Genomic DNA, 27,587 nt, shown 5'->3' on the forward strand with positions numbered 1-27,587 from the left:
TTCATTTCCACACCTCTAAACCGAAGCGAGGCTATATTCCGCAAACTCCTCCCTTAAACATTGCCCGGGGCAGCTCATAACGATTTTTACACCGGCCACAGGTTGACCCTGGCACGGATAAATTCAATTTTTATTATTTCCCTGATGGGGGAAATTGTGCGGAAATGTGAACAAATCAAATCAACCAGCGTCTACAGTGATGATACCTTAACACAGCCGGGCTCCCTGGCGACCCGCACGTCGCAGGGGTTCCTGCGGGGAATGCCACCACTCGTGTCCATCACATGCAACTTCCATGACCCCTCCCCTCTGGAAATGCTGCTGCTGCTGATGGTGTGATGATTTCTCCACCCTCTCCCTCCTCCCCCCCCCCCCCTCTCTCTCTCTCCGGCTCTCTCGGTGCGCATCCACGTCAATGAGACACGGAGCAGAGAGCGAGGAGGACCCCCACGCGTGTGTTTCCACGCGGACTCCTCCGCACGTGCTCCCTTGCTTTTTTCTTTTTAGCTGGCGGATTTCCTCTTTGTCGCATTCCTCCATCCGGCCACAAAAAAAAAAAAAGAGAGAGAGAAAGAGAGAGTGTGTTTTTAATTTTAATTTTTTTTTTTTCATTATTAGCGTTGGGAATGATCTGCTTTCCGTCTGCGTCGTTTCCATGTCAGCATGGGAACCGCCGCGTCCAAAAGGAGGAATTTGAGAAACGACGCGATATCGTCCGTGGCGGCAAAAGTTAGGTGAGTGACAGCCAGCTTGGCTCCCTTTTTCATTTCCGTGCCCATGTTTAAAGTTTATGTTCTAATAATGTACCATGTTTGAGCGTGCTCTTTTTTCTTGTCCCGTCCTAAATGGCGCACTAAAATTCTTGTCATAGGGAGTCCAAAGCAGGACACGCTGTCCGCTCGAGTCTCCGTGTTTGTGAATGAAGCGTCATTGTGTAATGAAAGTCACGCAGGGGACTGCACTGTAAAACAGCATGACTTTGTTTTTTTTTTGGGGGGGGGGGGGCAGTTTAAACAGAACGGTGTCAATCAATCAACTAATCAGGAAGTGATCATCATTCTCACGTCAGTCTGGCAAAGCAGACACTTTGGCGGCAGTCCATATCGGCTGATGCGTATTTAAAAAAAAAAAAAAAAAATGTTTAACATACGTGGAGCGTCTCGTCCCCGTGATGCCGAATCATTCCAATTCTCTCAATGAATGACCTTGACTCTCGCATCGCACATGTGGGCCGACGTGCTGTTACGTCATCTAGCTTGCTCCGCTCTCCCTCGCTCTCGCTCATGTCTTTTAACCCCGCGCAGCCTTGTTTGCATGCGGCGCTGCGTTTGTATGTGTGCCGCCTCGGGAGGGGATGTGTTCCTCATACAGATTGGCGAGTGGCTGCGCAGGCTGTCCTGAGTGGGAAGCCTGCATTGTTAGGGAGGCGGCGGGAGACGACGGAGATTTCCATTCTTCAAATGGACTCTCGTGTACGCCAGTCGGTTCATGGCTGGGTTCTACGATAGCCGTCGCGTGAGGGGAAAAAAAAATAAAATTGTAGGGCATTGCCACATATGTAGACATTTGGAGTACATGTGTTCTGATTTCCAACACCCGATACAACTCATTAGGAGAAAAATGACCTGATGTGTTGTACTCGACGACAATCCCGGGTCTCCTCCCTAAACCAGATCTCTGTCGTAGTACCAAGTCTGACCTGTGGACGGGAGCGTGGTGCCACAGGGCTTTTGGATTGCCAGATCAAGAGTAGTACCAGCAGTAAATGAAAATCTCATTTAAGGGCAAGCATTAAATGTATAGTATATCCTGTTGGTTTTTTTCGTATCCGTGTGCCCGATGCATTTAACTCATTGATTGCCATGCACGATTTAAGTCGTGCATTACAAGCCAAACTTTCAGTGCCAAGGTTGCGTTATGTCATTTGATAACGTTGCTATGGGTCCGGTGTCTTTCAAATTGCAAGCGCTTGAGGAGTGGTAATGACAACAGACTTTACTTTTAGACGGACAATCTTAAAATCAAAGTCAACCCAAACATATTTTTTTTCAAGAGTATGTTCTAAGCAAGCTCACTAGTTGGAACAAGGCATTCTGATAAATATTGCGTTTGTGGAGTAAGAGTTAATCCCCCCATTTTTAGCCATCTCTTGGGGCGGCCATTTTGTCACTTCTGTCGACTGATAATGACATCACAGTTGTTTTCTGAAGCTGAGCTATGATTGGTCGTTATCTGAGCCCTGATGGTGTGATGTCATTTTCAGTCGACAGAAGTGACAAAATGGCCGCCCCGAGAGATGGCTAAAAATGGGGGGATTTTTCTACTTAACTCCCATTTCATATCAATTAATCAGACACAACTGCGCAACTGTGCTATTCCAATTCCATCGCGATGACGATAACGGTTCCTTGATTTTGTTTTGACAGTCGGCAATAGTTGAAGTCACGGACCAACGAGAAGTCAAGTTGTGTGTGCTATTTTTCTCATTCAAAGCACTTTACAAAAATTGTATAGGAGTGGGGCTCGATTGGGTTAATGGCATTTGCATTTCATTTTAATAAGCTGCCAGCGTGCTCATGAAAGAAAATGTCACGCGTGCCCCAATATTTCATGGTTAGCCAAATTTAAGGACAGCTTTTGTCCACAGTCGAACACTCCCTGTCCCTAATTGAAGCGGCTTATGTCATAAAAATCCTCAGTAAAAGTAGTCAGCCGTACGGGCCGGTTTAATTTTTGCTACGTTAATAGCGCTATGAACCGCGGCTCCTGCTGATGGGAAATGCCGCTCAATCACATCCAATATTTATTAGCTACTCACCGGCACATGACCCTGAAAATGTAGAGGCAAGCGTGCCAAAGTGCTTTTTGCTATATTTTAATATACACACACACACACATACTCTGTGGTACATCCGTTTGTTGGTGTGCCTCGTCGGGTTTGTGGATGTTCGCCTTTGCACCATGCTCCTTGTGAGTGTTTTCATCTTGCCTCAGTTTGACTCCTTGTTCCATTCAATAGCTTCAAGTGAACCACTTTTCGAACGGGCCGGCGGGGAAATTCACTTAACGTTAATGTTCCGCGCCACAGGATTATCACTTAGGATGATCTTTCAGAGAGCCAAATTTGAAGGCATGCAGTCTTGTCACACACACGACCGGTCTTGGGCTCAAATGCACATTTTGAAGGTCTTGTTTCTCAGTCTCGAACTGGCCAGACTCAGGATTTTCTGTCAAGACCAGCGCAGCTCTGCTCTGCTATTCTTTACTACTTTTCTTTACTTCATGAATAAGTTCATTTAATACCCGTCCTGAAACTCTGATTAGCGTCAGGAAGGACGTCTGACCTTTGCTACAATTAAGAAGTAGTAGTCAACCCAAACATATTTTTTTCAAGAATATGTTCCCAGCAGGCCCACTAGTTGAAACACGGCATTCTGATTAATTTTGCGTTTGTGGAATATAAACTTAGCAGCAAAATGCACTCGGTTTTAGTTAGTTTTTCATCTCCGGGGGCGGCCATTTTGTCTTCTGTCGACTGAAAACGACATGACAACTGCTCACAACGATTGGTCGTTTGGTCGTTGTGAGCAGTTGTCATGTCGTTTTCAGTCGACAGAAGACAAAATGGCCGCCCCCAGAGACGGCTAAAAACGAGTGCATTTTTCTGCTTCACTTATATTATCACGACTGACCCGTTTTCTGAATCCGAGCCGCGATTGGTCATTGCGTTGACCGCACGGGGGTTGACTTAGAAAACTGTGAGCAGTTGTGATGTCATTTTCAGTCGACAGAAGTGACAAAATGGCCGCCCCCCCCAGAGATGGCTAAAAATGAGTTGATTAACTTATTCCACAAACGCAATGTGAATCAGAATGCCCTGTTTCAACTAGTGGGCTTGCATAGAACATATTCTTGAAAAAAAAAACGTTTGCGTTGACTTCCCACTTTAAGCTATCCGGGTCTCGTATAAAGCTGTTGGCAGCCGACCCCGTGACGTCATGGGAAGTGGCACAGGACAAGAAGACCATTCTGTCTTTTTGAAAACATTGCGGCGCAAGGAAAAGCTACTCTATGGCAAAGAGAGTATGTCCTCATGTTTATGGATGGCAAGTTACGAAACGGGCCGCTCGCTCGCTCGCCTCCAGCAGCTGATGAGACACAATGAGCCACTGAGAGCCTTCAATGGAGGCTCTCCAATGCTGTCACACGGATTGCGGAAAAAAAAAAAGCTTTGATGGCGAGAGGAGGCCCGATGCAGTCGCAGTCGCGCCCCCCCCAGGCCGCCGGACACTGCCAGGGTGCGACAGATGAAAGGATTTTACACGAGGATGCTAATGAAATATCCTTAGTGGATTCACGATGGTCGACAGGTGTGCTTTCCTATTGTCGCGAGCCGCTCTACTTGGTTGCATAATGACCCCCCCCCCCCCCCGCCCACCTCCCTCCGCCTTGAAATTATACGCACTGACGTAAAGAAGAAAGCCTCTGAAGTCCGTTTTTCATCAACGATGCTGGTTGCACTTTTTCGATTGCTGAAGTGCTGAAGGGTCCTCACTTGATTAACAATCTCAACCGGCACATTCTCCTCGTCGTCTGTCCTCCTCCTCTTTCTCTTTTGCAGACCGACTATAAATGTGTCGCCATGAAACGTGCCGACTGACTGACTGACTGAATTTTTATTGGGGCAGTGCAGATTTATTGAACGTACGCCAACTCAAGTTTAGTCCTTCCCATCAGAGATCACTCTTTTCGCTAGGGTGATTTTTTTTTTTAGGCCTCTGTTGGAGAGGAAGTCCCAAATTTTTCTTTACAAGAGTATGTTCTATGCAGCCCAACTAGTCGAAACACGGCGTTCTGATGAACTCATTCACTGCCAGATATTTTGAGTCCATCTTTGACCCGTTTGAAAAAATTGGGGAAAAAAAAAATGTAAATAAGTTACTGGGATTGAATGGCTGGACTGTGAAAAGACAAATAAATATGTCATTGAGTTAATATTGCATTTGCGGAATATGTTTTTGTTCTTGTCGGGGGGGGGGGGGGGGCGGGGGCGGCCATTTTGCCACTTTCTGTCGGCTGTAAATGACATCACACTTGCTCAGGTAACAACCAATCACGGCTCAGCTTCAGAAAACTGATGAGCCGTGATTGATCGTTACATGAGCAACTGTGATGTCATTTTCAGTCGACGGAAGTGACAAAATGGCCGCCCCTGAGCTGTCTAGTTCCAGGTGGGTTTTTGCTGCTTAACTTGGATCCCACAAACGCAATATTAATCAGAATGCTGTGTTCAGACTACTGAAGACGCATGGAAAATATTATTGCAATGAATTTTTGGGGGTTGACTTTTTAGCAAGAACCGGATAAGCAAATCAATAAGCTGTTCTGGGATGCTCCCAGTTGTTCGGATTTGCAAACGTTGGAAAGGTTTTCGCTCGGAAATATTGAGTGATTTGGTCAACTATCACCTTTATTAACACATTATTTTATTAAAGCAGTACAGTGATGCATTTTTAACAAAACAGGCATACTCAAAAGTATCTAAACTGCTTTCGCTTGTTATTGCCTAAAAAAAATTTTAAAAAAACATTCAGACTTTATATCTTTAGGCAGTTAGGAAAGAAATGTCGTTTTACAACAATTCTCAGACTCGGTCCTAAATTTGGGTCCTACACCATATTTCTAATGGAACCAGAAACCGATTGAAAAAAAAAAAAAATGCCATGACTGATTATTGACCCATGTCAGAACATGTAGCTTCTTGGTTGAGATGTCTACTTGGATCAATACGGCAGAGGTAGCTGAGTTCAAACACATCCATGTAAAAAAAAAAAAAAAAAATTGTGTCTAGTAATCGTTGGAGTTGATTGTTTTATCATTCATCAAGTGTTGTTGTTGCTTCACTTACAATCACCCAAAAAAAAAAAAAAAAGAGCCCACGCAGCAGGCCTCTCAACAGGTTCCTGCTGCAAAACTGCACAAACTCTCAGCAGACCTCATTCGATTAGTCCATCCGAGAGGTTGAGGAGATTGAATCAAAGAGCGGCGAGAGTGAGGCATCTGTTTGCCCGGCAGCCCGTTGTTTACAGCGGCGAAGACGCCTGGAGGGATATTGGGTCCCATGGCATTCAGACCAATGGGAACGCTGCCAGGAAGTCTTTTTAACCACAAGACTCCTGTCCCCTCAAGATATACGGTCACTGTGTTAAATGGCAGCGGGCGTAGCCGGGAGACAATCAAACGTGAGTCGATAATGTGATGACTTAGTGCCCATGGCGGCATCGTTCATCATAAGTGTCCTTCTGTGTCTACCCGCAAATGTACGCGTGGAGCTGAGGAGCCACCTCACCATCCATCGTGTGGATTATGCGCACGTGTCAAGATTTACGGAATGTGGAAGCTTTCCCCTCGCCAAAAACGTCTGCTCGGTATGGAAGCCCATTCCCGCCAGTAAATACATAAATAAATACATTTTTAAAAAATTAATTGGAGAAGCCCGTTTCCACCGGTGGCAATTTTTTTTTTTTTTTCTTAATTGTACTATGCCCGCTAATAACGTTTGATATTGAGGGCATTTGAGGTGGGCAGAAAATGTGATGTTCAGAAAAAAAAAAAAGAATTGCCGGCAAAGTTGCGCCTTAACATTGTACGAACTACGAAGGCTTGTTTGGGCCTTTCTGAAAAGAAAAGAAAGTAAAATTAGGCAATATAAAGTCTGAAAGTGAAAAAATGCGATACAACAACAATGTGGTTGTGATGTCATGAGAAATAGGTTGTTTTTTTTCCCCAAGGAAAAAAAAAAAAGGTAAAATAAGAGAATAGTTGACATGAAAAAGAAGTTTTATTATATGAGAAAAGTCTTCATGACACAATGGGAATAAAGTGTTCGCACTGTATAATAAGGAGGAGAACGATGCGAATTAAAGTCGTAATATGAGAGTTTGTTTAAAAAAAACCCAAAAAAACAACGTATGTTTTGCTATGCTAATAATAAAACCTGACGTAATAATACCCAGATGTAATATTACGAGAATAAAGTGGAATAAAATACGAAAAATAATATTAGGAGATTGAAGTTGTAATGTTCTGTAATGATAAAAGTCATATATTACAAAAATTAAAATGACAAAAAAAAGTCATAAAGTTCCGAAAATTAAGTTGTAATAGTACAAGATTAAAGTCGTAAAGATAACCAGAACATTTCAAAAGTGTATTTGACTGTACGAAAGCGTACGCCGATCCATAAATCGCCATGCCCCCTCCTAATCACTCCACTGCTCGGTGCTAATACTTTCCTTTCCCAGAATGCATTTCATTTCAAATTGCCTGTCAAACACTTCTTCCGCTCCTCGTCGTGAAGAAACCAAACAAGAATTTGTTTTAATGGACTGACTGAGAGGCGCCTTGCTCGCTCCGTTTCATTCTCCATTTCCCGTCACATGATGCATGATGAGGGCGAGCGTTCAGCGCCATTGTTTGCGGATTCCAATCGAGCGACCTGTTGAATAATACAACGCGAGCGTCGGACTTCAGAGGGACACCTGCCGGATTAGAGCGGCTGCCGCATTCATCCTGAGGGTCCGTGGACGGGGGCCGCTCGCACGTCACAGACACTTCCCCACGCCGACTTTTGTGAAGTACCCGTGACCTTTAAACCTAGTCTACACTCTCAAAACTGGTGGGTCAAAAGTAACCCGAATTGGATGGAATAGCTAACCTAGTGCTAGGTCCAAAAGGGACTGAGCCAATGGTGGGTTATTTACGCCCAGCGCATTGGGTTGAGGATTTGACCTAGCATGTTGGGTAGGGATGTAACGATTCATCGGTTTAAAAATCGATTCGCCCCGATTAATCGATTAATAGACTTGATTAATCAAAAATCGAGTTGATTAAATTAATCTAGAAAATGATGTCTTGAAAAGATTTTTTTCATTCTAGATGCATAGCACATTTTGTGTAGATCAAATTTTTGCGCCATCATTGCTTATTGGGTTTGTGGATGGCTGCAGAACCACACTAGTGCACATAGACAAGCATGGTAGCAATTTTAAAAAAATCGAATCGAAAATGGGGAACTGAAAATCGAATCGGTGCTTGAGTGAATCGTTACATCCCTAATGTTGTTGTCAAGATTTTGATCCAAAAAGGGATAAAAACAAAAAATTTAAACTTCCATCAGAGGTCGCTGTGGGTGGTTTTCTGTGGGTGCGCTGTCCACATTAACTGGGATTCGAACCCCAATCCGTGTTTCCAAAGTCAGCGTGTTCGCAACCACCATTCCCTAAGAATTTCACATTAAATATACTTCAATTTCAGTGCGCCTGTCCAAAATGGTGACCAGGTTAATCTCTTCAATTTGCCCAAATCAAATCTTCAACCCAATCTGCCGGGTCAAAATAACAATCCAACCCTTGGGTAGAAAAGTAAACCTAATCCGCTCATAATCCACAGATACCCAGCGAGTGGGCTCTGAAAACAACCCGGCATTTTTTAAATGTGCAACCCTAACCTCCGAAATTGGGTTATCTCGTGTCTACAGTGGCTAGTCTTCCCATTCTTCTACCTTTGTCTTAAGATGAACTCATCGTAAGGATACGCCAGTACGCAAAAAAAACATTCCTTCACCATGTGCCGGATTGCAGGGGCATTGCATGATGTTCTATTTTTAGAGTTGGGTTGCGTTGCGGCTGAGTGGTTGTAACACACGTCAAGTCTCCGAGGACGCTTAACATCCTAGCCTGAAGGGGAGTCTGGTTTACTGCGGATGCTCACTGCTGAGGATAAACACCCGAGTCACTCGCTTCAATTCTCTGAGGCTATTCAATTCACATTCAGTGCCTATATCCTTCTTTTTTTTTTTTTTGGTCTATAAATCAATTAGTTGAAGATTATGTCAACCCCTGCAATTGTGTCAGTTGGACCACGTAACGCAAACCCGGCCATTTGAAGCGTTTCCTCGAGTGTCAAGTTACTTTTGCGGAGGGGAAAAATTCCCGAACTTCTCCGAGTCCCCGAAGCGCTTGAACCCGTTTGTTTTCGTCTCCAAAACGTGTACTCGACTCCTTTATAGGAGTTCGCTGCGAGTTCATCTTTAACGCCGTTTCATTTAATCACGCAGAGCAGCTTTGTTCACTCACTTTGTCCCTTGAGGACTCCGCAGACAAGCAAGCGGGCGACAGAAGAGGCAACCGGGAGATTAGAAGACACCAAAATGCATTAAGTCAAATTTTGTAATGTTTGGGAGAGAAGGACGAGATCAGTGCGCCGGAGAATTTTTTTTTTTTTTGCGTGTGGCGTATTCTTAGTGGTTTTCCTGTAATTCGGGTTGCTGGGTCGAATGGGGCGTTGGGTACCAAGCACACTCAAAAGGGAAAACACCTCCGTTTTCCTAAAATATACGGCAGGGTAATACTGCTGCTGTTGCTGAGAACATGTCAGATTATAGTCCGGGAGGACATCAATACAGACTTGATCAATTAGAGATAATGACACCAGTTCAGTAAAAAAAAAAAAAGAAGCATGTTGACTCGCGGCAGGTTGACTAGTCAGCCAAGGGTACTCGGTGACGCCAGTTACTGCTCATTAGTCTGCTAAGGACGAGTCGAGCATTGGAAAATGAGCCAGACGAGGACTATATCACCGGTTATGAAACCAGCAGACATTCATACGGCTTCTTTGTCCTTGACTTTTTTTTTTTTTTTTAAACAAAAAAAATTGACTCACAAGTTCATTGTGGCACTTTGCCATTTTGCACATCTCTGTAGTGCTATTATGATTGTGTTCCGTCCGTCGCTCCTCGGCAATCATCAATTCAGTTTTCCATCAGTATTACTGCGCTATTGCACACGCTCTCACATCCTGAAAGAGAAGGTCAACGCAAACATTTTTTTGCTGGTTGAAACGGAGCATTCTGATAAATATTGCGTTTGTGGAGGTAAGTGTTAATGCACTTGTTTTGAGCCTTCTCTGGGGGCGGCCATTTTGTCACTTCTGTCGACTGAAAATGACATCACAACTGCTCACAACGACCAATCACTGCTCAGATTCCCAAAAACAGGTCAGCCGTGATGTCATTTTCAGTCGACAGAACACAAAATGGCCGCCCCCGGAGATAGCTAAAAACGAGTGCATTTTGCTGCTTAATTTATATTCCACAAACGCAAAATTAAACAGAATGCCGTGTTTCAACTAGTGGGCCTGTTGGGAACATATTCTTGAAAAAAATATGTTTGAGTTGACCTCCGCTGTAGCATCCAAGCATAGCGTAGCGGTTAGCACGGGGTCTCCTTCTCCCGTTAATTAAGTCTCCCCCTCCTTTTGTGGGAACGATACTTGCCGGAAGTTTAGCTTATAAGCAAGGCGGCGGTAACCTTTGACCCTTGGCAATGTCGCAGGGTCCTTTTCACAGTCTTTCTGGCTGGTGTCCAGATGCAGAGCAGGCTAGCTTAAAGTTTCGCAACTTTACGGGCGTATCAAGACAGCATTTGGAGAAGGGCTGCTTATAGGTGAGCGTTCGAGGCATTTGATCAACCGATTAGCAAAGAAGGGTAATTCATTCAAGTTTACAAAGTTTTGTGGTATCATTGTAGGAGTCATTCCATTTTGTTTTTCACATTTGTAGTTCTTAATTTTGCCGCTAAGGAGGCAATGAATAGTGAGCTTAGAGGAGCTTGCTCTTCACCGTTAATGCTTGCTCATGTCAGGTTCAGTTGGTCTCCGAATAAATGAGAAATGTGCTACCCAGACCTACTCCATATATTGTACATCGTGCCCCGAGACGCCTTCTGTTGTGGTTTAGTGCTATAATAAATCAAAGTCAATTGAGTTTATATTGCTTAATAAATATGCACCTTGCGCGTTCGTGTATACTGAACTTTTGGCTCAATATAAGTTAGAAAACGCTGTCCAATGAAGATGATTGTGGTTGTGATTGCTTATTAATGTCAACCAAAAAATGCATCTTGAATTTAAATCAAAATTTGCCGCGCCCTTTCTTGGCCCGAACGGCTACATTTTGATGGAAATTGGTTAAATAGTTTTTGCCGCAAAGGGCGTAATCAGAGAGAATTATCGCGTGAGAATTGCTAGCGGGATTTATTAATATTAATAGAGTCACATTGGAATGCAAGCCCGATCAGAATTTAAGAGCTCTGAACTGTGGTGAAGTGAATTGTACGTGGCTTCAGAATTCAACCGCATTGCTGTGATGTCATCCCCATGCCGACCACGTTTTCCGTATCTGGTAGGGGCGTAACGACAGGTGGAAATCGATTTAAAGTCGATTGATCGATTCGAGAATTCGATTAATCGATTCGATAATATGCTTGGATTCATCTCAAAAATTGTTGTGCCTTTGAAATGTTTCAATTGTGCGCTTGCGGATGGCTGCAGAACCACACCAGTGCACAGAGACAAGCGTGGAAGCAATTTTAAAAAAAATCGAATCGAATCGAAAATCGGGAGCTGGAAACCCAATGGAATCGGGGCGGGGCTTGATTACATCCCTAGTACCTGGGGATTTCCGCTCCATGTCGACGTGGCCACCATTTGCGTCTTTGGCGTTTTGGCTTGAGCGAGCAAATTCGGCAGGAATTGTCCTTTGGGGTTCTAGGGTAGGCTTTAGCTATATCTGTCTGTAGGAGTGGTTTGGATACTTGGTTTGCAGTGCGAAGAGGTTTTTCATGCACTGTTGTCCACTTAGCATCACTTTTTGGGAGAACGCAGAAAGCTGAAAAACAACATATTTTTGGCTTCCCTCGGCTATAAACGGAGGTCATGCTTTGAAATGTCGTCTACCTGAAACCATTCACCCCGCGTCCTCCCCCGCTGTCCCTTTCTCTCTCTCTCTCTTTCACCCTCACTCCGAGGCGGCCTGAAGTATGCAGATAAAACAGCTGCATCTTAATCTGTGGGTGGCGCGAGCCTACAAAGGAGACAATTAGGTTTATAATTTGGACTCGGCTTGCCCTTCTCTCTTTCCCTACCCTTGCTTGCTTCCGGCTTTTTCTCGCCCATCCTTTCCGACGCGCCCATAAATTGATGGCTTTACGTGTGTGTCCACAGAGCAGCGCGAGCATTTGGAGAGTACCTGTCCCACGCGCACCCCGACAACCGCAACGGATCAGGTCAGCGCCGTCCTTGGCCGTCCTGACATTGCGTCATTTCGCTCTCCGTTGCGGCCGGCCTTCCATCCCCCTTTCATTTTGCCATCCGTAGGAAGAGCAAGGGCTGTGATCTCCGCCGAAGTGATTTTTTTTTTGCTTTGTCATCGCCAACTTCCTTCCAGCATTTGGGCTTTCTTGACCTTGAGCGTCTAGTGATTTGCCTCCCTTCCCTTCCCTTTTTTTTTTCTGGAAACTCTAGCTCATCTCTTGTGCGAAACCTTGGTGGCCGCTGACCCAGAGTCGCCAACTGAGACCGCCGGCCCCAACAGCAACCGCCTTCGCCTGCGCTCCGACAACGCCAAGGACTCCAAAGATAGCTCACAGGACCTAGTGGTGAAAACGTCTTTGGGTCCACACCGCCAACCGCATCCGTCCATTACCGTTCCCAGTAAGCCGGCGCGGTTATCCCTCGAGCGCAGCTTCTCGGCGGAGGAGGACAAGCAGAAGGGCGTGGAGTGCGCTCTGCAGCCTGCTCGCGTCTACACCATCACCACCCAGCACGGTATGCTGATGAGCGGCGGCCGGGGCAGCAAGGAGAGCCTCGAGCTGGATGTCTTAAAGGAGAGGTCGGGGAGCGCAGGGGCGGCGCCCAAAGGTAGCGGCGCAGGTGGCCACACTGCCTCGATCCAGCCCTCCACCTCCCCTTCGTCCTCCTCCTCGCCCCCGACCCAATGCCACCAAACCGGCAGCAGCCGCGGCGGCGCCGGCGGCTGCGGCGGCGCCCACCATCACCACGGCAACCACCACCACCACCACACGGGACCCTCAAGCGGCGGCGGGGCCTGCGGGCCGAGCGGGAGCGGTAACCAGCAAGCCGCCAGCGTCTCGGCGTCTCACGCCCACCACGCCGCACACCACCACTCCCACCACCACCATCACTTGGCCCAGCCCCCGCTGCAAACCTCCGTCAGCGCCCACAACATCCGCGGCTGGGGAGACGGCGGCAAAGGGGAGGCGGAATGCAGCGGGCTGGCCTGTGAGTCGTGCAGCGCCGTCCCCTCTCGCAGCCAGGGATCCCTGGACTTAGAAAGCGCATCCCGAGAGCCAGGCAAGCAGCACCGACGCCTAGAGAGGATGTGGAGTGTGGACCGGGTGACTGGGCTGGAGAGAGGTGAGGGGGGCGGGGGACACACGGAAGAGGAGAGGCACTAAAATACAAATGCGTTTGGAAGTGGGTTCAGGGCTTCATGAAGGCCTTCTATGTGCTTCAGACCAGACAAGGAATAGCTTTTGGGAAATCGCTTCGTGCAAGGAATAAAGTAAAAACAACGTGATTCACGGGGGATAGGGCCCCGAGTCATCATAATGAATAGCTCAAACCCACAAACTGTGAGACCAAAACACCAGAACGTCATTTCAAACTCACGCCAGCAAACATTAGCACCTTGGGCGATGACGTACATGTGGGGCATATATATGCTAGGCTACAAAAAGTTAGTTAAAAAAGCTAGTTTCATTTTATGATTATTATTTTTTTAATATACCTGCGCGGCCCCGTACCAAATGTACGGGCTGCGGACCGGCGCTTGGGGACCACCGTTTGCTCCTAAACAAAGGCTACATAATGAGAGCCCTGATGCTCAAATAGCAAATATGGAGTTCTAAAACACCATCTATCGTATGATAGCTATCGTAGTGCTAACGTAGCGCTAACACTCCCCGAACATGCAGTTAAAAGAGACACAAACGACCTTAAACTGAAATAGAATGATACGAATAGCTAACCAAGACTGTTAGCAATTCAAGTGTTGATGACAGAGGCTAAAACATTGCTAATATTGAGCTAGCACAAGCTAGATACAGCAACCCGAAACGAATCAACGAGTTCAATACATTACGAGCTACTATTATTATTATTACAATGATGTTCAGCCGTAGCTCAAGTACACAGATGAAAAATAACACGACCTAAGGATATTTTGTTTTGACTTGTTAAGGTAAACCTTTTCAAAATCTATTTCCTCACTGGTTTGATGAGCACTCGGGGTTTGATGTTGGCTGTATATTTCTGACTTTTTGTCCCATTGTATCTTTTTTCCCTGCTATCTCTTCCTGTGTGTCTCCTCTCTCTCCATTTGTGGAGTGTTGGACTGTGAAGTGCCGGTGCTGCTTTTGTGCTTTCATATTTCAAACATACTACTGTACAACCTGAGTTGTATTTGCCTCACTTTTCATGAATTATTATTATTATTTTTTTTTTTTTACCGTTTTTGTCTCTTATTGCAGATGATGCGAACTGGTTCCCCAAGGAAAACATGTTCAGCTTTCAAACCGCTACCACCACCATGCAGGCGTGAGTGTTTCGAAGCACACGTCAAACATGCATACATTGCCCTCGTGTTCCAGCCTCACGCAAAGGTTACGATACCGAGTGCAGCCTCACGTTATTGCGCCGTGTCGTTTTTATAGGCTTTTAGACGGATCTCCCGCTCTGCTTGCCAGCGACTTTAAATTTAGAAAGCGGTGATGGCAGTTTGCAATCCTTAAAGCTCGGCCAATGGAATGCAGCACATCACAGTAAATATGTCATTTCAATTTACGGTGTGATTAGATTGTATGACATGTTTTATAATTTTATTGAATATTATGGGAGCGTTTTATTTGTAGGGTTCGATTCCGGTAGCACTTTTTGTGATGCGTTCACGGGTAGTTTGGCACTCAAGGAACATTTGTACACATTTGTTTTCCTATTTTTTTCTCTGTGTTTTATACTGTTGTATTTACATTTTTTTTTTTTTTTTATTATTATCAGTCAGATGCTCGTTAAGTGCAAACGTTAGAATCATATAATCACTGAATAGGTTTGACTGTTTTAATGGAGTCAAACTTACATTTTTATGACATTTTCTTGCTCTTTCTGTCTGTGTTTTTATAGACTTGATTCACCCTGACGACTATGTTGTGTTTTTTCCCCCCTTCTCCTCCCGCATGCTAATTAACACCGCAACAAACAACTCAGGATATCGTGAGTATTCATCTGCCCTAAACTTTTTTTTTTTTTTTTTTTTGGCATCCATATTGTTCCGTCTTAGGAATCTCTGTAGGGGTTTTAAACATGAGGCCGGAATTACAATGCAACTAGGAGTCACCCAATCACATACCGTGAAAAGCCATTTTAGATAGTCAGTGTGAAAAGTCCAATTGATCCTTCAAAAGTCCCTCGTACCGTGATAAAGTTCCGGTGGTGCAAATGTGCCTTGACAGTAATTGGCGGATTTACTGTACTGCTTGTAGTTTTTTTTTTTTTTTTTTGCTAAAATATTATTTGTCTACTTCAATTAGAATTGTTAGCTTCATAAAACTTTGGACTTGCAGTCTTTTAGGTTTTTGGGCTTTCTCACCTCATCATGTCACGTTTCACGAGACACCCATATGTAAACTTGCTGTGTTGTTGGTCAAATTGACTCATTTAATAAATAGGTAGAAACAAACAACAAATCTCACATAGTTTTGCATACAGAGGAAATCAACCCAAACTTTTTTTTTTTTTTAGGCCCACTAGTTGAAACACAACATTCTGATTAATATTGTGTTTGTGGAATATGAGTTGGGAAGCAAAATCTACCCGTTTTCAGCCATCTGAGGGGGCGGCCATTTTGTCACTTCTGTACACTAAAAATGACATCAAAGTTGCTCAGCGCTCTGATAACGGCCAATCATGGCTCAACTTCATAAAACAGGTCAGTCGTGATTGGTCGTTACTTGAGCCCTGAGCAACTGCGATGTCATTTTCAGTTGACAGAAGTGACAAAATGGCCGCCCCCTCAGATGGCTAAAAACGGATGGATTAACTCTTATTCCACAAACGCAATATTTATCAGAATGCCTTGTTTCAACTAGTAGGCCTGTATAGAACATATTCTTGAAAAAAACATGTTTGGGTTGACTTCCTCTTTTAACATCCATCTTTTTGATAATAACAAAAATAACAACATTTTCCTTCTGAGACAATGAACTGTGAAAAATAATGCACAAATTTTCGATTGAAATGGTTGGTAAAACTTTAATAATAAAACATAAACAATATTTTGGGGATATATTCCAGTTTGTGACACTTTTAAATAATCAAAAACGCCCCAGTTTCGCTTTAAAAAAATATATAAATACACATAAAGAAAAAACAAAACAAAGAATTACTGATCGACCAAAATAAAGCAGACATTTATTTATTTTTTCTTCAAAACTGCAACCTTTTCAGTTTGAAAACTGCATTTGAAGTCGATTCGAATTCCATGACTTGCTCATCCCTAATAAATAATGATGGAACCGATTGAGTTGCATCATTTTTCCCGCCACGCACTTGTCGGAGTTCACTGCCGTACCCCAAGCGTTTTGACAAAAATGAAGCCGTAAGCTCATGGCGACAGTCGACGCTCCGTTGTAAACTGTAGCAGCTGCCCGCAGACACGAGCTCCTCCGCCGCTCAACTAAACCCCGCAGCTAAAAAACCCTGGCATCGGCCTCCATGCGCGCTTCTCCCCCTCCCTCCGCTACGCCCGCTTCTCCCTCTTTCATCCCTTAAATACTGCGCCGCATCCCGCCGGGGCTTTCCGGGGATTTGGCCCGAGAAAAAGGAGAGAGAGGGAGCAGGATTCAGCACAAGTCAACCAGAGGTGCGAAGTGTCCCGTCAGGCTTTGCTTACACGCCGTTTGCGCTCGTCTGCTGGCTTTGATACCCACGGCTGAGTCTAATCTGACTAAGGCGAAGAGAGAGGAAGAGGGTGACGCTCCGAGCAGAGTGTCGCACTCTGGTATGCGACGCAGTAGGAAAATTGCCTTTTTTTTTAGCTCCGATTTCTCTCGCACTCTTCATGATATATATTACACACAGTCCCTCAAAAATCAACATTGCGGCTAATTAGAACTACTTCCTGCTTCCGTCTCCAAGAATGATGGGAAATGTCGTCCCACCAGCCTAATGCTGCGGCCAGCCAGACCCAACGCGAGCTGAGCGTTTCTGGCGGCCCGTTTCCAATGTTGCGACGGGTCAATATCGTTGCGGTCTGCGGGACCGCGAGGTAAACGACACAGCTAGCTTCCAATAGTGGGAAAAAAGGAAAAAAAAAGGTTGTATGATGGTGACTGCGTTGACTTGTTTTCAGCGGTTGAACTAGCAACCGAGATAGCATTTAGCATTAGCCAAAGTTATAACATAACCACCGGTCACCAGATTGACTAGAGATGTTCATAAAAAAAAAAACAATAATTCCCCTCCTCTTCTCCGCTCAAAGAAACCCGCATGTAGATACAAAGCGAACAAAAGCACGCGCATGGCGCTACCTGCTATTTCGGGTCCGGCCTGAACCTAGCATAATAGCGCCAAATCTATCAAATAAATACTCTATATCGTCGGTCCTGTGAAAAACACTTCCATTTTTTTCCAGTTTTCTTATTTTTACGTGAATGGTGTTTCCATGTTACAGACATCGCATTTACGTGAAAATTAAAAGAAAATAAATAATTGGACATAAGTGTTTTTCACAGGAGAGTGACGATATGGCAGCATTAGAATAAACTATTCAACATACAATGATTCATAAAAATAATGCGCCTTATACCCGGTGCGCCTTATGTATAAAAAAAATCTACTGAAATAGACCCGTTCCTTGATATTGCACCTAATAATACGCCTAAATAAGTCTAAAATATAAAAGTCGGAAAGCTCTCGGTGTCTGAAATTGATCAAACGAACCCAACCCTTTTCTAAAAACCTCTTTAAGTTGGAGCTCCACACATTGGTTAGGGCGTCAAGGACAAAGTAACACATTGGCAAAACTCGGAAAGCACTTTGGCAAGAGGTGACATCATCTCCAACGCCTTTGAGATCATCCAAACTCAGACGCTGTGTCACACACACAGCGGCAGATGGGACACTTGACACCAAGCGAGCGCCTCTCAATTCCTCTGCCGTGTCGCCGTCATCCATCTGCAGTGTGGACGCGCGTTGCCTGTTCTTTCATCAAAGTGAGTGGTCGCAACAAACTTTTAGTAAACTCCACTGATACCTGACACCATCTCTTTAATTATTTATTACCTCAGCTGAAGTGGATTTTTTTTTGTTTTTTTTTTTTGTTTCTGTGTCAGGATTAAGCACAATGGCGTTAAACTGAGGTGGTATTTAGGTGCCGAACTGTTCCAATTACTGTCGAGGTGTCATGTTTTAATTGGCCATGCTAAAGATGTTGGACAAAGTATCCTTTTTGGGTTTTTTTTTTTTTTCTTGCCACTTGTATGCTTGTTAGTTAATTAGTGCCTCCCTGGACGGGTGTAACTTGGGCCAAGGACGAATCCATTCAATTTGGGGCTCATCCAAATAAGTTGGCAGTTCATTACTTTCGTAACGTTTCTGGCTTAAGACAGTTTTTTGTTTTTTTTTGTGTGTGCGTGTGTGTGTGTGTGTGTTGTGCGTGTGTGAGCGGGCATTTAAACTGAATTTCATCTATATTCATGTTAACATTTATTCGCAGTGATAAAATGTATTGAGACGTGGACTTTTTATGAAAAGTCAGCCATATGCAGTATAGACATCGATATATATAGACTGAAGGACTACTGGCATAATAAATGGTACGATCTATAACATGTTGGCAGACTTCTCTGCTCTTTCAGTGCCCCCCCCCTTTTTCTGCATTTGATTACACTATGGGCAAAGGTTCCTGTTTAAAAACTTTTTATTTCAACTTATCATATTCTTTTTCTTCAAATTTCTATAACTGCTTGTATTTATACATTACAATTCATTTGTTTATATAATAATCTATTTTCATTTCATGTTTACTTCATATGTACATATATACGTATACATATATATTTGTGTGTACCTGCATATAAGTGTGTACGTATTTGTGTGTGTATAAATGTATCGATACAGTATACCGTATATGTGTACCGTATATATGTGTATGTATATATGAATGTGTATATACGTGTATATATACTGTATATATACACAAAGACACACACACACACACATACATATATATGTGTGTATGTAAGAACACTGCATACGATACGCATGTATAACGGCAGAGAACTTGCCAAAAAGCAGAGCATTTTTCTGCGCAAGGAAAATAGGATACACCCTTCATACAGGAGACACCTGCTGTGTGTGTGTCTGTTTTTGCCCGCGTGTGTATACTATTTCTGACCAACATAACGAGGCCACTTTTAAGTTTGGAACAACAAAGAGAGTTTAATCGCAGTCCGCCGGCGCTTTATCATGCTGTTATCGCAGCATGCTTTTCTATCACCTCCCCCTTTTGATGCCGCGTGTCGTCGTCTCTAAAATGTGAGCAACGGTGATTTTTTTTTTTTTTTTAAAGCACATTGTCTCGAACATCAGCCTCGAGCTTTGTCTCCATTTTGCTGCTGTTGTCAATTGCGGTTTGTCTTGCTATGTTTGCCAAAATAAAGCCGTCCTTCCAATCCCCGATAAAAGGTAAACAGTGTATTATCTCAACAACAAGTTGAGGTTTTTGTCTTCCCGATGTGCGATGAAGAGGACTGATAGCGGAAGTCATTATCATGATCAAGTCTTGTTTGATGGGCTCCACCTCACTAAAAGAAGTATAGACTAATAAAAAGGATAAAACATGGAGGATGATCAATCGTGAGAGGAGATAATAAAAGTAGTGACGTTTTAATGCTTTTTAAAAAAATAAAAAATAAAATATTGATTTAATGTCATCTGTGTGCAAATGATTTTGGTTGACGCCAAATCCTGCAAAAATTCGGCGGTGCCATAAGATACCAGTGGCAGTGACGCATCGTTTGAGTTTTGAGATACAAGCTGTCCTTTGCCCGATTATTTGGGGCTTTGACTTACAAAAATTCAAGGTGGCGGTGAACTCAAAAATCAATTCACAAAAAGTCGCAATTTGTCGGATAGTGAATAATAATTCTTCAAAAAAAAAAAAGAGGCTTTGATGCCACTTCCAGGTGAAGTTTACTGTCAAACTAAACATCAAACAAGAGGATTTCATGTCGTGTGTTCAAAACTAGCACATAGCTTTTCCTTAGGAAAGTCAATTTAGCTTAACGCTAACACGCAAAATGCAAAAAGCCATTGCTAACAAATAGCATGTGCTGCGTAGCGATGCTATTACCCTCTTAAGCGACGGATATTTCCGGTACAAACAAATGTGAGTGACACATGTCGCCAGATTCTAACAACATTCACAGGCATGTATTCTTTATCCTCCGCAAAGAACAACAAATATCATTAATCTGGGCTTACTGAATCACGGCTGACCTGTTTTCTGAATCTGAGCCGTGATCGGTCGTCGTGAGCAGTTGTGATGTCATTTTCAGTCGACAGAAGACAAAATGGCCGCCCCCGGAGATGGCTAAAAACGAATGGATTATTCCACAACGCAATATTTATCAGAATGCCCCGTTTCAACTCGTGGGCTCGCATATTCTTGAAAAAAAATATGTTAACGTTGACTTCCCCGGACTTATAAAGGGAGAAACACGCAACGGCGCTGCCGGCTTTAATGGGTTACGAGATGCTTTGTGGAGAATGAGGGCTTTCCCCGTCGTTCCAAGAACGAGTCGACTGCCCTTTACCCACCCACGCTGACAAGCGCGTTACCTCTAATAATAATGCTGCCGGAGACTTAATAATATCTTGTTTTGTCTTCCAACCCTTTGTTGTTCCCCGCCCACCCGCTTCCTCTGCCCTTATATTTGGCTGCCTCCTCCGTGCTTTCTCTGCCCAAAGGAACTTCCGGAAGCATCTTCGTATGGTGGGCAGCAGGAGGATTAAAGCACAGAGTGAGTCACATGTTTGTGCGTGCGCGTGTGATGGACGGATGATGCGCAAATCGTCGGTGTTGTTCACCTCGCCTTCATCCGTGTGTGTGTTCTTTTTCGGTTTACCGCTGGTTTGGCATATGTGAGGCTGCAAATGTTGCGTTTTGGGGACTTCCGGGATTTGCGCGCGCGCGCGTGTGTGTGTGTGTGTGTGTGTGTGGATCTGAGAAGAAATGCGTGTCCACCCTGCAGGTGGTCTTTTCCCTCTGGCTTGGCTTTGAATGTTTGTTTTTAGACTCCAGAGTATGACGGGTTTAGTCACAGACAAAGGATGTGTGTGTTTAAAGTAAATGGCTTGAACGCTCATATAAAAAGGAACTCATTGAACCGTTTACTAAAGTTGATCGTTTTCGTTTGTTTCGTCCTCACAAACACCGCCCGCCTCCCTGAAATTGCCGATTAGGGAAACGTTGGTGGCTGCGATAATAACACTCGTCTCCGATTGCAGTTTCAGTTTGAAGTATGAAGCATTTTGTTGCAAATGGGAATGAAGAAAGCTAATTCTGTCGTTTCGGGGTTGCCACCTTTGATTTCCCTCCCATAAATGCTGCATTTCCTCACGTGGGTGGCTGTAGGCGTTTATTGACTGGGATGCAGAGAAGCACCAGGTGTGAATTAGAGTTGTAATCAACATACTGAATAATGCAACATTTTATTTTTATGGCGTTATCCTAATAGCATAATGGCGCAAGTCATTTTGGAATGGTTTCCGAAAACATGGGAGAAAAAAAAAAAAAAAAAAAAAAAAATCAACAAGCAAGAAGAGTCCAGTTGCCTCAATTAAGTTTTTGCAGATTCCCAGAGCGACTGAAAATGAAAGACATAAAGAAAAAACATTTATGACAGTAAATTTAAATAAATAATCCTTCCCTTCATATTCTTATACTGCTTGTTCTTATCAGGCCCATGGGTTGAGTCATAATATAGACAAGTTATAGAAAATGGAGTGCTAGCTATGATAATCGCTCATTCTTTTCGAGTCAATGTTGAAATGTTTTGCAGGTTTTTTGCAGACGGCACATTTTTCATTCCCTGTCGACTACACGTGTATGATCTATTGAACAGCCCATGTCATTTTTCTGCCCATTCAAAATTTTTCTTCAGCAGGGTGGTGGATGCCCCCCTCAGGTTGAATACCGCCCCCCCCCTTTTGCACGCCACTGGCCTGTAGCAACATTGGGATCTCCTCGAAATCCATCCATTCATTTTCTATCGCCTCAGCTTGTTTATGGCAAAGTGGGGGCGGAGCATACATCCTGGACAGCCAATCACGAGGCACATATAGACCAACAACCATTGCGACAGTTTGGACTATTCTCCGCTTTTGGGGAAGGTCCATAAAGTCATGCTGAGATGAATTTAGTGTGGAAAATCTCAACTGAAGGAATGTGCCTTTGTCCCTTGTGTGCGCGCGTGCGCGTGTGTGTTTTCCCAGTGCACGCTCGCTTCATTTGTGCACTTGTAGCTGCATCCGCCTCTGCACTTGTGGTCGTTTGTGGGTTCCAAAGTGTGTGCGTGTGCGTGCGCGCGCGCGTGTGACGATCTCTCCCCGCCTGCACTAGCGTTCGCTGAGCGTAGATCGAAGAGTTTCAGCCGCTCCTGGAGTGACCCCACCCCTGTCAAGACTGACTCTCCTCATGAACCCAGAGACAGTGAGTCCACACTGCATGGACACGCATACGCACGTTAACATCATAAAAGGCAACGCACACACTTTCGCCGTGTCCTGACAATGGAAGAAAAACGGTCTCATTCGTCGTGTTCACGTCATTTAACTGGATGGAAATCGGAATAATCTGTGCCACCATTGTAAAAGCCACGTTTTCTGAATTGATTTTCGAGTGGTGGAAATAGTCAACAAGTTGCCTTTACTACTCTGCACGGGTGTTTAAATCGAAGTCGACTAAGTGCTAATCACGGTTTTTGATTTTGAATCGACAAAAGACTTACAATTCGCCGCCGTCTGCCGCGCTGCGGAGCAGCGAAATGTCCGGCCAGCAAGGTGACGTCTTCATACGTCCACGTAGTTTAGAGAATACGAAAATAGCGGTTAGCCTAGCTAGCTACTAGTATTCAAATATTCATACCAATTTTGGTTTCTTTTTTTATTGGTATGTTTTTATAATATCAAGCCATCCATTTTCTGAACACTCTAAAAAAAAGAAAGAAAGGGAAATAATTTTAGATAATGTTTCAAGTCTTGGAGATACGTTTCATTTCTTGTTTGCATTAAATAGCGGCCAAAGGTAATAGGTCGACACTCGAATATTGTCACGTGTACTCAACACTTTGATAAACAAATCGTAATTAATCTCAGAGGTGAGATTTAATTTTTTAAAAATCAAGTTGAAATGAGATTTTATTTTCCCATTTTTCTTCCCAACGTTCGCATCCCCCAGCGCGACCTTTTACGTTATTCATCGTTTCTCGGCCACTATTGTGGCTGGGTTGCGCCAAGAAACTCATTTCCAGCGTAAAAACGCTGCCAAAAAATGTCAGTGCTTGGCCTACAGTCAAACAGCAACATTTTATTTCACGTAATAAACCTATATGTATTTGTGTTTTAGAGTGCCTGGGAGCCTAAAGATGTTAAGAGTGGACGCGCGCGCACACATACAATAGAATGGCCGTAAAACACAAACTCGCTGTCTCTGCTGCTAAATCTGCCCCTGTCAGTCTGTGTTTTTTTATGACCCAAATTCAACTTTGTGCTGCTCTCTGTGAGTATGTCTCCCAGAATGCTTTGTGTGTGTGTGTGTGTGTGCGTGCGTGCGTGCGTGCGTTTGTGTGCGTGCGACATTTGCTACCAGAACGAAAGAGTCTAACCGGCAGTGAGCGTGGATCGCTTGTGGCGTACGTAGCTTTTGTCTTTGTCTGTTGTTGTCGGCGTTTTGTGTCTTTGTGGTTTTCTGTTTTCTCTCCACGTCCATCTTGAGTGTGAGTTTCGTGATAAATGTACCGTAAAATGTTGTGCTAATGTTCAGTTGCCTCTCTTTCCTGAAGAAATGGTGTCGGCATTTGCTGGAGGAGTCGCGGTGATGGTCTAGCTTTTATATTTGTCTCCTTGTCAATATTTCTAATGTGTTTGTGCAGTGTATGTTTGACCCCCCCCCCCCCCCAAAAAAAAAAAATCATCCATCCATTTTCTACACCACTTTTCCTGTCAATCACACTTGGGCTAATGGGTAATTTATGGATAATTTGTGTAAAATTGATGTAGGAATATGACAGTAGAGTTTGTACAGTAAAGCCTGCTAAAACAGGCTAACGTTACTCCGCGTAGCTAACAGCAAACATCTTGGCTAGAACATGCGTAAGATATATTCAATACCTCAAAATACACTGCAAGAAGATATTTAAATATAACTGTTAAAGGGGGGGGGAAAAGTCCGCAAAAGGAGGTAAAATTGCATCACAAAAAATCATTCTTTGTTAGATCGATTTCGTCTTGCCCATTTCGGCTCTGATCCGGAGCGTCCGTTAGCGATTCCGACTGCAAACTTCGGCCGACTTTCACCAGCAATTAGATGCTCAACTCAAAGAACGCAAACGTCACGCAGTGGTTTCCAAAACGCAGATGAACACATTCACATATCATCGTTTATGAGCTCCGATTCACTGTTTTGTTTTATTTGAAGCCATTTGCTGTATCCTCTCAACGACACGCTTTCCATCTAAATGAGGTCCAAGATCTTTAAGTGTCGTTTTAGCCTCGTCGAAGCTGAATGACTGTGAGGAGCAAATAACGGCGGAGGGTAATGACGAGGAAAGAACACTGCGGAATTCAAACACTCGACTCATTTTGTCATCGCAGTGATTAAACACCGCTTAACCGCTGTTTGGGTTTCACTATTCAGTAATCACATTTCCAACGAAACGCAAAAATAATTACTCAGTCGCCAAACTGGTAAATCAGACAAAGGCGCTGTTCATCATTTGTGTTTATTTCCGGATGACTGTCAAATGTCTTTTGCAAATGAGCCCAATGAAATTTGTTGAATTTCCGCATATCAAAGAACGACTATCATCATTCTGTCACAACGTCCAACAGAGTTGAAATGGATAAAAACATGCTAATTATGACCGCGCCTTTGTGGTATTTAAAATAACCGTGTGCGATACTTTGCTTTTGCAATGTTTCACCCATCACCTGGAAGCCTCCCAAAAAAAAAAAAAAAAAAAAATCTTCATTATGAGACGTTTTAGCACTCCCTTTGTGATGTTATGATAAAAATCTGCTTCCCCACACCACCAATCATTCTTTTTACACATCTGACAGCTGTCGCTGCGTTTTCCATCTGTCACTTTCGAACATCAACACCATCCATTAATAGCACCCCCCCCCCCCCCTCCAGCGAACTATTTTGCATCTTCTGAATATGTCCTCCCTCCGCATACACGCTCTCGCCTTTACCTCCGGCCACACCCCAATGCTCATTAGTGTGCGAATTCTTCTTTCCAAGGCGGGGACCTGCAGACTTCCTGCGGCACCCTCGACGAGGGCGGCGTTGACGAAGCTGCCGACTGGGAGGAGGAGAGAGAGATGGAGAGGCTTGCCTGTGAGGGGGACGACTTTGTCCCTCCCAAAATCATGGTGAGACACGCTACGCCTCCTCAACAGTGGAACCTCGAGCTACGAAACTTTTTTCAGCCATCACTGACAACGTGCAGTGACGGCATTGCCGTAAACTGAAAAACGATGATGCGTATCCCTCTGCTGCGTAAAGCAGAAGTTCCAGCTCCACATTTTTGATCATCCAAATGTCAGAAATTAATCTTTTAAATGACAATGTGATATTCTAATTTACTTTTTTTTTTTTTTTTTGGGGGGGGGGTTTAACAGAAAAAGACACATTTCCCTGGATCGATATACCAAAATCAACCAATAAATTAGAAAAGAAACAAAACAAAAAAAACACTTGAATCAGAATTTCCCAATGTTATTTCGGAAGATTATTTTTCAATTGATGAACTGTAATCTCCCTTTTTTAAGTGTTTTATTTCTCCATAATAGTGTGTTTTTACTTATTTCTATATTGCTAGGATAAGGAGGCATGGTGAATTTCAATCGGGAAACATCTCTTTGTTTTTTATTATACATTGCAGCACTTCATGCTGATGTTTTTCCACATCAGAAATTGTGGCATCAATATTGCCACAAAAGGACTCCCGATGATAATCTCAAAACCAGATGAGAATATTGTCTGATTTTACATCTATTTTACTGATTAAAATAACTAATATATTTATTTTTAACCACACACACACAAAAAAAAAAAGCAAGTATAACTTACTTCCTGGAATGGATTAATTGCATTTCCATTCATGTCAATGGAAAACATGACCTCGATTTATGAACATTTCAAGTTACAAGTAGGCTCGTGGGACTAATTGAGCTCGTAACTTGAGGTTCCACTGTATCATTTCTGCAGCCGACTAGTGCCTTCCCTTTTGGCCTCAATTATTTCAGGCCACGATTTATTGATTATGATGCTCATCTCTCAGGCGCACTGAACCAAACGTCGCCGAACCGTAATGCTTCCTGACCCATTTTTGCTGACAGAGTGTTATCAGAATGATTGGCAGAGTAATCACAGGCTTGTAATGCTGCATTGCACAAAACTGGAAAGTTGGGACTTTTCACACATTAGACTAGTAAAAAAGTAATGGAACGCTATAAAAGAAAAAAGAAAAAGAAAAATCGGATTTTTATGATCAAAATTAGGGTAAATCGATTTGGCGTCGCCCAAGCTTGATATTTAACACAACCTGCTTTGCATGTCGATAAATTGTTCACAAAAGCTATTCTGCTGAGAGTCATTTTTTACCTTATTTTTTTTTAAGTTGGCCTTTGTTCGGTTGAAAGGCCTTTCCCTCAGTTTTCCCCAGTGCAGTTGTGGGGGAGGAGGATCTCATTAATAGTTGCTTGCGAACATTTGGCAGGACTATCCGATGTTTCCGACAACCTATGAATATGGTATGAATCTCAGCTTTCCCCGGCAATCATGAATGTTTCGCCTTTTTTTTTTTTCCCCGCCTTCTCACCTTCATTTTCCACCGATCGTCAACAGTTTCCTTCGCGGTTCTTAACCAACCTTCCCTTTTGCTTCACCTTCAGCTGATCTCCTCGAAGGTCCCCAAGGCGGAGTACGTACCCACCATAATCCGCAGGGATGACCCGTCCATCATCCCCATCCTCTACGTGAGTCAAACATTCAAAATGCCGTCAAGGCGACAATGTCTTTTTCAAATAAATGGCGTCTCTTGCTGCTTAGGACCATGAACATGCAACCTTTGATGACATTTTGGGTGAGTCAGTATTCCCTCTGTTTTAATGACTGCTATATAAAACTGTTGCATTATTATTATTGCTTTATTTCATGTACTGTACTGTATATACATATATATATATATAAATATACACAAAGTCATTTTCACACAGTCAGCTGTGACGATGTCACCAAAGCGTCGCGACTGGTTAATAGAATCCAAATCTAGAATTGTATTGGGATGTCTGATTGATTGTACATATTTTCTAATTTTTTTAAATTTTGTTTCCATTTTTTGTTCATTGTTGAATTGACAAAGAAAATGTTATGGAATTGTTAA

The 27,587-nt window shown here is 43.5% G+C and overlaps 1 protein-coding gene across 1 annotated transcript in view; it reads left to right on the forward strand.

Moving 5' to 3' along the window:
- The first annotated feature begins 405 nt into the window (after positions 1–405).
- Positions 406–27,587, forward strand: part of nsmfa (NMDA receptor synaptonuclear signaling and neuronal migration factor a) — a 33,668-nt gene continuing 6,486 nt past the window's right edge. The window contains exons 1-9 of the mRNA XM_086054203.1: positions 406–734; positions 12,064–12,125; positions 12,364–13,275; positions 14,391–14,457; positions 20,887–20,939; positions 22,541–22,630; positions 25,442–25,572; positions 27,097–27,180; positions 27,254–27,287. Coding sequence (XP_085910329.1) covers positions 664–734; positions 12,064–12,125; positions 12,364–13,275; positions 14,391–14,457; positions 20,887–20,939; positions 22,541–22,630; positions 25,442–25,572; positions 27,097–27,180; positions 27,254–27,287 — 1,504 coding nt within the window. The 5' untranslated portion in view covers positions 406–663. The remainder of the gene's footprint in view (positions 735–12,063; positions 12,126–12,363; positions 13,276–14,390; positions 14,458–20,886; positions 20,940–22,540; positions 22,631–25,441; positions 25,573–27,096; positions 27,181–27,253; positions 27,288–27,587) is intronic.

This window comes from Filicampus tigris, chromosome 15 (assembly GCF_054856515.1).
Source record: "Filicampus tigris isolate MCC_2025a chromosome 15, RoL_Ftig_1.0, whole genome shotgun sequence".
Taxonomy (NCBI): Eukaryota; Metazoa; Chordata; class Actinopteri; order Syngnathiformes; family Syngnathidae; genus Filicampus; species Filicampus tigris.